A 15,424-nucleotide genomic window follows, 5' to 3' on the forward strand; every position below is an offset into this window, starting at 1 on the left:
GAGAGAGAGAGAGAGAGAGAGAGAGAGAGTAAGGGGGGAGGGGAAGGACAGACAGAGTGAGATTCTGATTGAACAAAAACATTTATTTTTTAAATCTAAACGGTGGGAGAGAGTTGTTATTTCATTGTCTGAAACTTTATTTTACTATAGTGTAGCAATTATGGACGCAGACATATAGATGAGTTAATCTTCCAATGATTCGATCAAATTAACATCCTTTTCAACAAAGCACAATTCAGCTCCAGGAAATCATCATCATCACGAGGGAGATGGGGGCTTGATTCTGCCCCTGAGCTACTAGTTCTGACTTCCTATGGACTCGCCACCAAACTCAGTTAAAAGAGGACAAAGGGGCTCGTGGTTGTCACAAGACAAAGAAACAACCAGATCTCTGTCTTTGCATGACCAGCAAATGAACTCCACGTGACAGCTAAAACTCCAAGTAAGCTCACAGAAACTGTTAGCTTATGGAGTACATCAAATAACTGATTATTGGACTTTCATTCAAATAGCCTTCGACATAACTTGTTAGTGTGTTTACAACTAATACACGTTAGTTAGACTATTAGGCATGTATATTACTCACAATTCATGCAATTATGTAACTATTGAATGAGTGGATGAAAAAGCATTGTGTTTGATACCGGTGTCTTCGTATGGGTATAATCCAACAGATGAGCTGAATGAAATCTTTATAGAATTGATCATGTCCTTATAGTAAGAAATTAGGTCTAAATTTACTCTCTGCTTAAGAGCAGGAAACTAAATTCTATAGATAACCCAATTTTGTGGGAGGGGTGGAGACACAGTCACCCCTGAAGCCTAATTGGCCAGAACCCATCCAGGGGATGGGCAAATGTTTGAGTTTAGTCTCAGAACACGAACGAAAAGTTCAGTTCTGTCTACAGTTCTGTGTACGGTTCTGTCTGCAGTTCTGTCTACAGTTCTGTACAGTTCAGACCAGAAGCAGTGCAGAGTTCAGCTCAAGTTCGGTTCCAGTTCGGTTCGAGCTGGTTCGCAGCCTGTTCGCAGTTCAGAGATGATCTAAGTCCTAGCAGTTTGACCAGAGAGAGTTCTGAACGGAGCTCCCAGGAGACGATCTGACGATCGTGACAGACCAACTTCAGAGAAAATGGGTTAACAACGATTTCATTCAGGCCATCTGCTTTTCTCTCACTTTCCTTTCTTTTACTTAAAGTTTATTTTATTTCCGCTACGTCTCGGGTCTGTTAAGTTACGCCGCAAAAGTCTCTCAACAACGAGATTCTAACAGCACGCTCCAACTTCAAACAACGCCCACAAGACTTTCATCCAGCCGCCAACACGCCACGTGATTGGCTTCCCCAGACGTCGACCAGACCTTCAGCGAATCAAAGATCCGGGAAAACCCCTGTACAGCCAGGAAAAGGGAATCCCCCCTTGACAGACGACACGCGAAACCCAAACGCAAGTAACGCCTTTTTGATTCCAAGCTGAACTGGTGCATTAGATCAAATGTAATAACCCTGCCTAAGAAACGATAGGAGGTTAAATTACTGATCAATGGTTTCTTCAGGTCATGTTTCATAAATGCATAGATTGCTTAGGATTTCATAATTTCTCTCTCTTAGAACTTATTCTTTCCTCACCTTCTTCCTTTCTGCAACGTGTGAATGTGCGAGCGTGTGTGTTTATGTTAGATATTAGTTTGATGTGTTAGATTAATCAATAAAGTTCCGTTTGTATTCAAAGATAACTGTTCTTGTGTTATGTGCTTATCAATTTAATGTCTTGAACTGCCGATCTAAGTTACCTGGCTGTTAAATAGTGTTTCACTATTGTTCGGATATTAATATCCGCTGCAGAGTTGATATTTACGGCCCGTTCAAATGAACGCTAGAAGAGTCATTTGCTCGGCTGTAAAATAGACTCTCAAAATTCCCTATGAATTCATTAAATTCATTCATTTGAGCTAAATATACATGTTTCCCTTTAACAGAGCCCCCTTTAAGTCCTTACATATCGGCGGACGAATAAGTTAAGGTGTAAACATTAATTCTGAATTATTTATAATACATAGTGTCATTCGAGTCTTTCATTTTAATTCAGTTCCCCGTTGAGTTATTATTTTATCTGACTCATAGTCGCTACAGTATAATATATTCAAATTCAAATTTGCTTTATTGGCATGAATGTAAATCGTACAATATTGCCAAAGCTAGGAATATATGAACTTAAATAATAATACATATATGAACATAAACAATGATACGTGAACATTAATAATAATATTAATGATAATAAACATCAATATAATAGAGGAAAATATTACAACATAACTTAAACTTAAATAAACAGTGTAACTAATTAGAACATTTGATACCACAGTGTTTTAACATATATATACACTCACATGTACTGAGGGTCACTGTGGTGGACAATAGGGAAACACACAGAGGTCAGACGCAACATACACACATTACACACACATTCACCTGCTGTCTCTCAGGCTGTGGCACACACACACGAAAAACCCTAATATATCCCTAATATATATATATATATATATATATATATATATATATATATATATATATATATATATATATATATATATATATATATATATATATATATATATATATATTGTAATGTCATTTCAAATGCTGGAAGACATTAGTTAAAGTGTTGATGTTCACATCCTTAATTTAGTAAGAAGGGGTTCTAACTGTTAGTGCTTGTTCACTTTAAGGGGTGGGGTTAAAGCCAGGTGGGGGGTGGGGGGGGCTAGGAGAGAGTTGAGAGAGGAAGCGGTTAGTTCAGACTGAGAGCGCTGCGAGAGATCTGATGTTGTGTACGGCGTGGGTTGCGGCCAGAACAGTAACCCAGCAGTTCATTAATAAAGTATTCGAACAATATCGAATAAGTCTGGTTATTATAGTAGCGGAACGCTACATTTGGTGTCAGAAGTGACGGACTTCAACGCAAGATCTGGGAATTTGCCGAGATGGACTACGGGGCGCGGCCGAAAGTGAAACAGGAGATGGCGGAGGACATTGAAAGGGGAGAAGGCGAGTGCTTGTGGACACATGGCCCGACGGCAGACCCACGCTGGGTTTCGAGCGATGCAGCCAGGATGAGAGAGGCTATGATGCTAAAGGCTGCTGAAGCTGGCTTCGCGCCTCCTTTCGCCCCGCACGGTGGGTTTGTACATCAGCAAAGTGGCGCCGACTTCACAGCGCATGCGCGGCCCGGCACAACGCACTCTCGCGAGGACGTGAAGACGCGGGATGTAAACAAACATGGCGGCGCCCAGGTTCGCGGCCAATACAGCAGTGACTCAGACACACTCGCAATAAGACCAATTGGGATGCATTCAAAGCCCAGTTTGAACTGTTAGCAGATGCTGCAGGCTGGTCTGAAAATCATAAAGCTTTGCAGTTAGCACTGTGCCTCACTGATGATGCGGCTGCCTGCCTGTTGTTGTTGAGTCCTGCAGAAAGAAATGATTATAATGCATTGGTCGGGGCCCTTCATAGACGGTTTGGACAATGTAGCCAGCCTGTCCTTTTAAGGACAGAATTTCATAACAGACGCAGACGGCAAGGTGAGCCCCTCCATATTTTGGCCAATGACATCGAATGCTTATGCAAACGCGCCTATGCTGAAATGCCACCATCAGTCCAGAATGAGCTTGCTAGAGACAGATTTATCCAGGCGCTCAACCCTAGAGAGCTCCGTGTACAAACGCAGCTGGCTCACCCAACCACACTGAGTGAAGCACTGGAACTGGCTATTGAAAGGGAGATTTTAGGGGCTGAAATTGATAAAAATGAGGTTACTCCAATAGTGAGAGCTGCAGAAATGACTGAATTGAATCAGAGGCCATCTGTGTGGATGGATAATTATACAAATGCTGCCACGCTGCGCCCGGGCCGCTCCGCCTCAGAGCCCCGCCCACGCCACCGACCTGCAGTTTGCTGGGGCTGTGGCCAGACAGGCCATCTAATCAGACAGTGCCCTAGGATTGGTCAAGAGCAGGGAAACGCCCTGGGGCCCGTGTAGATCGGGGAACACGGGCCCGTGATGATATTTCCCATACTTCGCCCCTGGCTGAGGACGAGGGGCAGCGAGTGGAGGAAGGGATTAAACTGCGACCTACAGAAACTGTTATGGTAGTTGGCTGGTCTTATGTAGGAAATTTCTGCCACATACCCATTATAGTGGCGGGAGCCACTTGCACAGCCCTTGTTGACACTGGATCAAATGCAACACTGGTTCGACCTGATCTTGTTCCTGTGGGGACAGCTTTGGAACCAACGTCTGCTCGCCTGAAAACTGTGACTGGTGACTTTGCGCCAATAAAAGGGAAAGGTCTCTTCCTGTTTGACATAGGAGGTCTGTGTGTGTCGTTCCAGACATGGGTGGCTGAAGTGCAGGACCCCTGCATTCTAGGACTGGATTTTTTGAGGGCCGTTGGCTGTGTGCTGGACCTATGTAGGGACTTACTAGCCCTCCCTGATGGACGTTCGGTACGACTGACCCATCCTGCTCCAAGTCTGACCCCAGTGCCCCTATCTGTGTATTCAGCAGACACATCCAGGCATGCCCTCGGAGCAGAAAACCCAGCCTGTGTGCCACCAACTCTCTCTGTGGAATCACAGCCCATAAGTTCAAATTGGTACACACACCACACCTCCGATTGTAATGCTGCATCCCCTCCTTCCTTCTTTTCGCCAACACAGGATGACTATTGTTTGGACAGTGGATTGAGCAATGACGAGAGAGAGACTCGGATCTCGGCTGTGAGAGACATTTGGTCCAAAAACTGTGATGGCTTAAGTGAGAAACAAAAAGTGCGCTTGTGGGAAGTCATGGAGGACTTCAAGGACATTTTTGCCCTTAATGAGAATGAAGTGGGCCTAACCCATTTAGTGCAGCATGCTATTGACACAGGACATGCCCGCCCGATAAGAGTAAGGCCACGTCGTCTCCCCCTTGCCCGACAGGAAGCTGCGGATAAGGAGCTGGAGGAAATGCTGCAGGCGGGTATAGTGGAGCCCTCAGAGAGCCCGTGGGCTTCAGCAGTTGTCATTGTGCCGCGGAAAAATAGTCCCAGATGGCGGTTCTGCATAGACTATAGGCAGCTCAACAAAGTTACGAAAAAGGATTCATATCCTCTGCCTAGAGTGGATGAGTCCCTCGACCTGGTGGCTGGTTCTTCCTGGTTCTCCACCCTTGACTTGAGGAGCGGCTACTGGCAAGTGCCATTGTCTCCTGAATCTGCTCCCAAAACTGCATTCCGCACAAATAGGGGTCTCTGGCAGTTCAAGGTCCTCCCATTCGGGCTCTGCAACGCTCCTGCCACATTTGAACGGCTCATGGACAAAGTGCTAGCTGGAGTTCCTCGCCGTGAATGTCTTGTATATCTAGATGATCTACTTATCCATGGTGAGTCGTTTGATGAGACCCTTGATTCCCTCCGTCGTGTGCTAGGAAGAGTGGCAGCGGCAGGCCTGAAACTGCATCCAGATAAATGCCACTTCATGAGGCGGGAGGTTGAGTTCCTTGGACACAAGTTGGGGAGGGAGGGCATAGGCACCCTGGAAGACAAAATTTACACCATTAGAGACTGGCCAACCCCTACAGACCTGAGACAACTGAAAAGTTTCCTGGGGCTAGCCTCTTACTACAGGAGGTTTGTAAGGGGGTTCTCGTGCATAGGGGCGCCCCTCTTCCACCTACAACGGAAAGACCATGCCTTTGTCTGGACGGATGAGTGCCAGAAGGCGTTTGATACCCTTCGGCAGGCTTTGATTGAAGCTCCAGTGCTTGTTCCACCTGACACAACACTGCCTTTCATTTTAGACACAGACGCAAGCAATGTTGGCATGGGGGCGGTTTTATCGCAGGAGAGACCAGATGGAGAGAATATGGTGGCATACTTTAGCAGAATCTTTAATAAGTGTGAGAGGCGCTATTGTGTCACCAGACGTGAACTCCTTGCAGTGGTAATGGCAGTGAGGCACTTCAAATACTACCTGTGTGGTGCTCCATTCACAATAAGGACAGACCATGCTGCGCTCCAATGGTTGATGTCCTTCAAGGAACCTGAAGGTCAAGTAGCCCGGTGGCTGGAAGAACTCCAGTCATTCAACTTCACAGTAGTTCATAGACCCGGGGCTAGCCACACCAACGCCGATGCATTGTCACGTCGCCCCTGTGCTGCCGAGGGCTGCCGTCACTGTGAGAAAAGAGAGACACAGGAGAGGGAACTGTGTCTGGAGAACGAGCCAGCACAGCCTTCATGTGGGGCACTGAGGGTGGTTGATGAACCAGAGTGGAAAAATCAGCAGGAGCAGGATGAGGATTTGAAGCCAGTGCTGCGTTGGCTGGAGGCACAGCGGAGACCCAATTGGGGGGATGTTATGGGGTGCTCGTTGGTCACAAAGGGACTGTGGTCAAAATTCAACACTGCGGCTGAGCGAGGGAGTACTTCAGCGGGCATGGAAGGAGCCTGCCACTGGGGAGGACAGATGGCAAGTGGTAGTGCCCAAGACACTGAGGGAAGCAGTGTTAACTGATTGTCATGGGAGTACGGGGTCCGGCCATTTCGGGGTGTCCAAATCACTCCGCCGTCTTCGCCAAGGGTTCTACTGGGGTCAGCACAGAAGGGACATGGAGGATTTCTGCCGCAGATGTGATGTCTGTGCAGCTTACAAGGGCCCTCTTGATCAGTCTCATGCCAAACTGCAACAGCAGGCTGTAGGAGCACCAATGGAAAGAGTAGCTGTGGACATCATGGGCCCCTTCCCTATTACTGAGAGAGGTAACCGGTTCATTCTCACCGCAATGGACTACTTTACAAAGTGGCCAGAGGCCTATGCAATACCGAACCAGGAAGCGGAGACAGTGTCCGATGCACTGGTGGAGGGGATGTTCAGCAGGTTCGGTATGCCAGAGATCATTCATAGTGATCAAGGGAGGAATTTTGAATCCAAGCTGTTTACGGCCATGTGTGAACGGCCATGTACCAACCCAGCACTTCATCATAATCTCTCCATTCAGCTAGGATCATCAACCATAACTCCGTCCAGGACAGCCAGGAATCTTGGAGTTGTGATTGATGATCAGCTAAAATTCACTGACCACATTACTGCAACATCCCGGTCCTGCAGATTTGCGTTATACAATATTAGGAGGATCAGACCCTTCCTATCAGAGCAGGCCACACAACTCCTGGTCCAAGCTCTTGTTCTCTCCAGACTGGACTACTGTAATGCTCTTCTAGCGGGCCTTCCGGCATGCACTATCAAACCCTTGCAACTGATCCAGAACGCAGCGGCGAGGGTGATCTTTAACGAGCCGAAGAGAGCGCACGTCACGCCTCTCTTCATCAGTCTCCACTGGCTGCCAATAGCTGCTCGCATCAAATTCAAGTCACTGGTGCTCGCCTTCAAAGCAACCACTGGCTCTGCACCAATATACCTAAACTCGCTTATTCAGACTTACACACCCTCCAGGAGCTTACGGTCTGCCAGTGAACGACGCCTTGTAGTGCCATACCAAAGAGGCATGAAATCACTCTCACGGACCTTTTCCTGGACTGCCCCCACCTGGTGGAATGACCTGCCTATCTCAATTCGAGCCGCCGAGTCTGTAGCCATTTTCAAAAAACGGCTAAAGACACGTCTTTTCCAGCAGCACCTAACCAATCAAGAATAGCACTTAACATTCCATTCGATTCATTTTCTGTCTGTCTAATTTATTTAAAAAAAATAAATAAATAAAAAAAAAAAATTGTTGTGTGTTCTGTGTTAGATTAACTGAGACTTGTTACAGCACTTGCATACTGTAGCCCTTGACCGTTCTAGTTGCTTCTATTGCTCTCATTTGTAAGTCGCTTTGGATAAAAGCGTCTGCTAAATGACTAAATGTAAATGTAAATGTAAATGTGAACGGCTTGGCATAGAGAAAACACGCACAACACCCCTACACCCCCAAAGCGATGGCCTTGTAGATTTAACAGGACCTTGGCCAAGCAGCTAGCCATTCTTACATCTGACCACCAGCGAGATTGGGACACTCACCTCTCTTTCGTTCTCATGGCCTACAGATCTGCAGTACAGGACTCCACATTATGCACCCCTGCATTGCTTATGTTGGGGCGTGAGCTACGGACCCCTCCAGAGTTGTTGTTCGGGAAGCCCCCAGATACGCCGAGTGTACCAGCTGGACCAGAGTATGCAAGGCAGTTGCAGGATCGGATGGAAACAGCCCATGTGTTCGCTAGGGAGCAAATGGGAAAAGCTGGCATGAGACAAAAGAGGAACTATGATGTTAGAAGCAAAGGTAGGGACTTCCAAGTTGGGAAGTCAGTTTGGGTGTACAACCCGAAAAAGAAAAGAGGACACTCCCCGAAGCTTGACTGCCACTGGGTGGGTCCCTGCTTGGTTCTAGAGAGGGTGGGGGAGGTAGTGTATAGGGTGCAGATGCCGCCTAGAGGCAGGAAGGTAACCCTGCACAGAGACAGGCTGGCCCCATACAGAGGCAACCTGACCACCTCTTTCGAAGAGCGGAAAGCCAGCCCCCTTGCCTCAAAAAACAGTGTTGATCCCGTGCCCACGCCCCACACTCCAGTTGTTCTTGAGTCCCCTGCCCTAAACAGCCCACATTCAGCCACTTGCCTTGAACTTTCCCCTGTTCCCCATACCCTTGCAAGCCCAGACGCTCAGCCTGATATGCGGCCAAGGAGGCAGAGACGCCTGCCTGGACACCTCAAAGACTTTGTTTGCCCCCTCGGGGACGAGGGTTCTTCTTATTAAGGGGGGGCAGTGTAATGTCATTTCAAATGCTGGAAGACATTAGTTAAAGTGTTGATGTTCACATCCTTAATTTAGTAAGAAGCGGTTCTAACTGTTAGTGTTTGTTCACTTTAAGGGGTGGGGTTAAAGCCAGGTGGGGGGGGCTAGGAGAGAGTTGAGAGAGGAAGCGGTTAGTTCAGACTGAGAGCGCTGCGAGAGATCTGATGTTGTGTACGGCGTGGGTTGCGACCAGAACAGTAACCCAGCAGTTCATTAATAAAGTATTCGACTATATATCGAATAAGCCTGGTTATTATAGTAGCGGAACGCTACAATATATATATATATATATATATATATATATATATATATATATATATATATATATATATATATATATATTAGGGATATTTTAGGGTTTTTTCGGTTTCGCATTTAATTAATTATTTTTCTTTATTATTTATAATTTGCCTCCATCCCAATACTGAACAACGCGACATACATTCACATCACACGTTAGTGGTAGAGTTATACTCACGGAACACTATATTTATTCACAATCACCAAACTTCATTATTTGCATGCGTTTTAAAGCCTTGCGTGTTTCATTCGCGTGCGCGGTTTTAAACTTGCGCTTTTCAGAGCGTGCGCACTAAAAGCCTGTCAAACACGTGATTACTGTAGTCGTCTTACTGCGCTAATACTGTCACACATACACACAAGGTTAACATAAACACAGTCGGTTATGTCTAAAGTGAAAGTAAAATCGCAATCGTGTCTGTATATCAGATGCACGCAGGTCTTAAAATGACAACAGGGCAGTGAACACGCTGTCCTTAAAGGGACAGTTCACCTATAAAATGATGTCATTATTTACTCACTCTAATATTGTTCCAAACCTGTATTCATTTCTCGATGACAGAATTTTCATTTTTGAGTGAAATATCCCTTTAATGTTAATACAACAACAAAAGATTTTCATTTCCCTTACACTGCCCCTGCCCCTGCCCCTGCCCCTAAACCTACCCATCACAAGAGACTGGGCTGTTCACTTTCTGTGAAAAAAACCTTGTTCTGTGTGATTTATAAGCATTTTGAAAAGTGAGGACATGGGGAACGTCCTCATATTTCACCCTCTTTTTGTAATACCTGTCATACCCATGTCATTATACACATTTGTGTCCTGATATTTCACAAAAACATGCCCACACACACACACACACACGTTGTAATACCAGTGTAATACCCATGTCATTATACAAATGTGTGTCCTCATAAATCACATAAACAAGCACACACACACACAAAAAGAGGGATTGGAAGAGAGAAAGAGAAAGATGCAATGTTTTTTTTTTTTATCCTGTTTCAAAACTAACACAATGCTGCTGTCTGCTGTTCATTGAGGGGAGGGCAGCACACACAGAGACACAGAATAAGCCTCAGAAGAAATATTTTAAATAAATAAATATATTGATCTGAAAAATAGTACAGTCATTTTACATTTATCCAGGTTCAATTACCGAACATACAATCTTAATTTAATTAAAATAAAACTATGATTTTACAAGATATGAGACAATTTCTGTTCCCCTTTTTTGTCCTTATTTAATCCCTTGCCATGGCAACACCGTTTGAGATATCCATTATCCGTTCGCATTTTAGCATCTTCCGTATCTTTGTTTCATGTTGACTGAGTTTGGTGGAGATTGAACAAATCGCCTACGAGGAGAACGTAAAAACTCAGAGCCTGATTTAACCAAAAATTCACATTCAATCCAAAATATCTGACTTCCTGTTGGTCAAAGCTAATGAAATTAGAAAGTTGTCCGGCTTGAAGAGAACAATATATGTACCCAGTTTGGTGACTGAAGATAAAACTAACCCCCCCACTTTTGTCAAAAGGTGGCGCTATAGAGCCCCTCATCCCCGCCCGCTTCTGAGGCTTTGCCCATGTGTACTGACTGACATCTCTGATGTGTGTGTTGAGTTTCAAGCAGTTTCAAGCTATTTCAAGCATGCTTAGAGCCTCAAAACAGCCAAAAGATTATTAAACTTTGACACGTAGCCATGGCAACAGTTTTTAAAATATCAGGAATCAATTTCATACGTCTCTATCTGTCATGTTTTCACATTATACTGATGAAGTTTGAAGTAAATCGGGTGAAAATAAGATGGTGATTCAAAGCATTATTGAAAGTGACACACTTCCTGCTGCCAGTTGGTGGCGCTATAACTTTGACTCAAAAAAGTAATATCCATGTGATCGGCCTCTTACAACAAACACACAGCTGTTTCATTAAATTATTTTAAGTTTCATTAAAATCAGTCAATGTTTGCACAAGTTATAACACACTTCCTGTTTCCATTTTCTCGCCATAAATTTGTTGCTTTACCACGGCAAAACCATTCAAGATATCAAAAATCCACTCGCAATTTAGCATCCTGAATATGTTCACTTCATGCTGACCGAGTTTGGCAATGATCAAAACAATGGCCTCGGAGGAGTATATTAAATTCCAGAGCATGCGTTTTCTAACAACCCATAATAGCTCCCTTCCTGTTGGGCTGACGCATAACTATGAGCACGAAAGTTGTTTGGCCCGACAAGGTTGTTATAGTTTTGCATTTTTCAATTCGTTTTAATTTCATTATCGTTTTCGATTTTGTTTAGTTTAGTTTTAGTTAGTTTTATAAATTATGTAGCTAGTTTTAGTTTAGTTTTTATTTTGTAAACACATTTCTATTTAGTTTATATATTTCGTTTCAGTTTTAGTTTTAGTAATTATAGTTTAGCAGAGTTACCAGAACGAAGTGTAGAGACCAAATCAAGATTTTTAATTTCAGCAAAGTTTAATGTTTGCACTGATTAAAGTTTACTCTTATGCAGACATCTTAATAATATAAATAAAATAATGGAATACAGATTGTTTTATTTAATGCCATGTCAGCAGCTAAGGCTATGTTCATGGCAAAAATTAAATTACAAAAATACAAATATTATATAAATACAATAAAACCAAGCAAACAAACACGTCATATACAAGATTTTTTTAAATCAACTTATGATAAAAAATATCCAAAACCTTTTCATGCATAATCTTACTAAATAAATTTTAAGTGAAATAACTTGATAAAAGAGAATTCTTGTTTTAACCAAAGACAGTCCAACAAAATATGTTTAACGGAGAGGGGAATCTTACAAAACATGCATAAAGTTGGGTCTTTACCTTTAAGCAAAAAAGCTTGAGTCAAACTATGAATAAAGAACCAAATAAATGCAACGTAAAAACATGAAAGTAAAAACGATAAATTCCAGACAAACTCATTCATATTAAAGATTAAATATTGTTAAACAATTAAAAGCTTATTTATTTAAAAATCATTTCTTCAGAAGTACAATGTAGGCTAGCAGTGTGACCACACCCAGCAAACATTATGACGTTTAATGACCGTTGAAAAGACGTCCCTCCGACACGTCCCGTCATGGTTGAAAAATAGTTCCAAAATGAAAGTTGAACGGACGTCTTCGACGTCATCTGGCCGTGAATACCACGTCTTTTCTGCGCGTCCCTGGACGTCTAAATGCGTCGTCTTCTGGATGTTTAAATGCGTTGCTGCATAATTTAAGTGTATATATATATATATATATATATATATATATATATATAAGCCTGCATGGTTGAAAAATAGTTCCAAAATGATAGTTAAACGGACGTCTTCGACGTCATCTGGCCGTGATTTCCACGTCTTTTCTGCTCGTCCATGGACGTCTAAATGAGTCATTTTCTGGACGTTTAAATGTGTTTCTGCTTAATTTACGTGTGTATATATATATATATATATATATATATATATATATATATATATATATATATATATATATATATATATATATATATATATATGTCTGCATATAAAATAATCACACACCTTTTGTGTAACACCGTGGAAGGTTTAACACATTGACAAACGTTCTAAAAAGGTCCAAAATCGGTCCAGTCAGACCTGAACGTCCATAAAACGTTTTAATCACGTGTACTTTACAAACAATAACACATTATTTGTGGACATAAGGGAAAAAAAGCATGTTCTGATTTATCACAATTTTATTTTTCTTGAACAGCCGCAAATGTTCTCTTTTTTTCATTAATGTTCAACATCTGTTAACCAAACTAAAACCCCCATTACAAAATATTAAATATTTTTTACTATATAAAGGGATAGTACACCCAAAAATGAAAATTCTGTCATTTACTCACACTCATGTTCCAAACCAGTATACCTTTCTATGTTCTGCTGAACACAAAGATATTTGGAAGAATGTTTGTAACCAAGCAGATCTCAACTCATTAACTATCATTGTAGGGAAAAATGATTATGGTATTAAAGGGAGGTGAGATCTGCTTGGTTACAAACATTCTTCCAAATATATTTGTGTTCAGCAGAACATAGAAAGGTATACAGGTTTGGAACATGAGGGTGAGTAAATGACAATTTAAATTTTTAGGTGAACTATCCCTTAAAACACATTAAAATAGTTTGGTTCATTTTTTGTATCCACCACCCCCAGCTCTTCCTGGTGCGTGCTTCAGGTGTTCCGCCATTGCTGCGTCGATTTCACAGTCTGTAGCATTTGGGCTCCACCTCTTCACAGCATCTAAGGGAAGAGAATACATTTCTTTTTAAAATAAATAAAATTAAATAACATGCACTTATTTTCAAAAAATGTTTTTATTTTTTTTATCTAGAGCTAAATTTAAAAAAACATGGAACAAGAAAGAAACATGAATGAAACATTAGAAAAAGGGAATAAACATGCATTACATTTTTTTGTATTGTATAAAACATGTTATGCTTTAAATGGGTGTTAGAACAGTTGGGGGGGGGGGGTGCTCTTCAATATCACTGTGGTGACCTTGAGAAAGACCCTTACCAATAAAAATTACATCAATATACAAGGAACAAGAGTTTTTTTAGATTGGCATATGCCTAAAATTACCTTGAATTACCCCATATAAAGGTGTGGCTTTAAATGCCTTCTTTTCGAGCTGGCCACCACCCCTCATATTGAATTTCCCCATCAAAGCATTTGACATCATCCTGTGAAAGAAATGTAGGATTACTTCACCTAAGAAAAATAACCAAATAAGGTCAATAAATCACAATTAACAGTAATGTCATAATGTCACTTATTTTTAAGTCTACAGTTTATCTCACTTATCATATCCACTTTTTTTATTTTTTTATTTTTATTTTTATATTTTTATTTTTATCTTATTTCCTATTTTTATCTTTTACTTGATTTATTTATAATTCTACTTATGTTAATACTTTTTATTCTATTTTTATTCTATTTCTATTTTAATTTCCCCTTGTGTTTCTTGTAACTGTTATTTGCACTGTCCATGGAGCGGACCTGTTTACATTTCACTGCCAGTTGTATATTGTGTATATAACTGTGTATGTGACAAATAAAACTCTTGAATCTAATGTGCAGCGTAGCAATTGCATGCCATGTTAAAACATACACTTTCACAACTACTCATCTATCATGTAACAAGTGCTATGAACCATGTCCTTATCTATATCCAAAGTTTTTGGTGACAAGTAATGAATGTCATTCATGGCTTACACTGAAATCATGTTTTGATTTCTTGTTTTCAGTCTGGCTGACTGTCTGAGCCAGTAAGGACTTATTAAAACTTCAGAACAAGTGATAGATTAAATTACAGTAATATAAATGGTGGGTTAATTATGGTGTTAATCAATATATATATATATATATATATTTTTTTTTTTTTTTTTTTTTTTTTTTTTCCTGAAATATTATGCAGCAATACACAATTCAAGGGAAATACATACCTGTTCATAACTTTGTTTACACAATCTCTCACAGACGACCCACCAACTCTGGACAGTTGCTGGACCTAAATGTGAAAATTTAAATAATGCTATAGAAAGACATATGGATATATACACATACATATATATACATATTTTATGTCATAACTTACGCAGATCGACCTGTTATCAACATCTTTGATGTGTTCTTCAAAGAGTTTTAAGTCACTCTCTAAATCCATTTTTTTAGAGTCGTTGTAGACCTGCCAGGGTCCAGAATGGCAACTATTTCCTTAAGTTGGTCTTTTAAATCGAACAACATCAAAAACATCTTCCTTTGGAATTCTTAAAGAAAAATAAGATTAATATGTACACACGGAAACATTTTATGATGTAAAAATCATAATATAAGTACACCTCAAAAAAAAAAAGATCAACGTCATGGAACCTTTAAAGGCATTTTATTTTAATGGTCAGTGTTTTAAAACCACCACATATAATATTTCTTACTTGTAGTTGACATGGGGTAGGCGCTCTTTGAGGGTCTGGTGCCACCTAATTCAAAATTTAAAAACAAAAAAACAATTTTAAAATGTAAATTAAATTTTGGATAGGACAACCCCATGGCTGGAACAGTCCATTAACATATATACCCTCACTTCTGTGCTCACTCCTTGATGCAGCTGTTAAGAGGCAAAACAACATTAGGAAATGCTGTTATTCATTTTTCAGGACCATCGTGTAGATGTGATTCAAAGCTGAATTTATCATCATTACTCCATTCTTTAGAGTCACTTGAT

General features: G+C 41.3%; 1 protein-coding gene across 1 annotated transcript; it reads right to left on the reverse strand.

Moving 5' to 3' along the window:
- Nucleotides 1-13,270: 13,270 nt before the first annotated feature.
- On the reverse strand, nt 13,271-14,904 carry LOC307128256 (uncharacterized protein). Its single transcript, XM_079819971.1, has 4 exons — nt 14,798-14,904; nt 14,646-14,710; nt 13,783-13,883; nt 13,271-13,440 (listed from the first exon to the last, which is right to left on the reverse strand). Exons 1-4 carry the CDS (start codon nt 14,864-14,866, stop codon nt 13,328-13,330), a joined length of 348 nt encoding a protein of 115 aa, XP_079676097.1. The 5' UTR covers nt 14,867-14,904; the 3' UTR covers nt 13,271-13,327.
- Nucleotides 14,905-15,424: the final 520 nt, after the last annotated feature.

Source organism: Gobio gobio (genome assembly GCF_949357685.1).
Source record: "Gobio gobio genome assembly, chromosome: 6".
Taxonomy (NCBI): Eukaryota; Metazoa; Chordata; class Actinopteri; order Cypriniformes; family Gobionidae; genus Gobio; species Gobio gobio.

Bases quoted from the DNA above. Each gene is read 5' to 3' on its own strand.
- LOC307128256 (XM_079819971.1), bottom strand. From the start codon at position 14,866: ATGGATTTAGAGAGTGACTTAAAACTCTTTGAAGAACACATCAAAGAT. The intron at 14,711-14,797 runs GTAAGTTATGAC...TTTCACATTTAG, and splicing joins TTGATAACAGGTCGATCTGC to GTCCAGCAACTGTCCAGAGT. The intron at 13,441-13,782 runs GTAATTTTAGGC...CTCTTCCCTTAG, and splicing joins TTTATATGGGGTAATTCAAG to ATGCTGTGAAGAGGTGGAGC.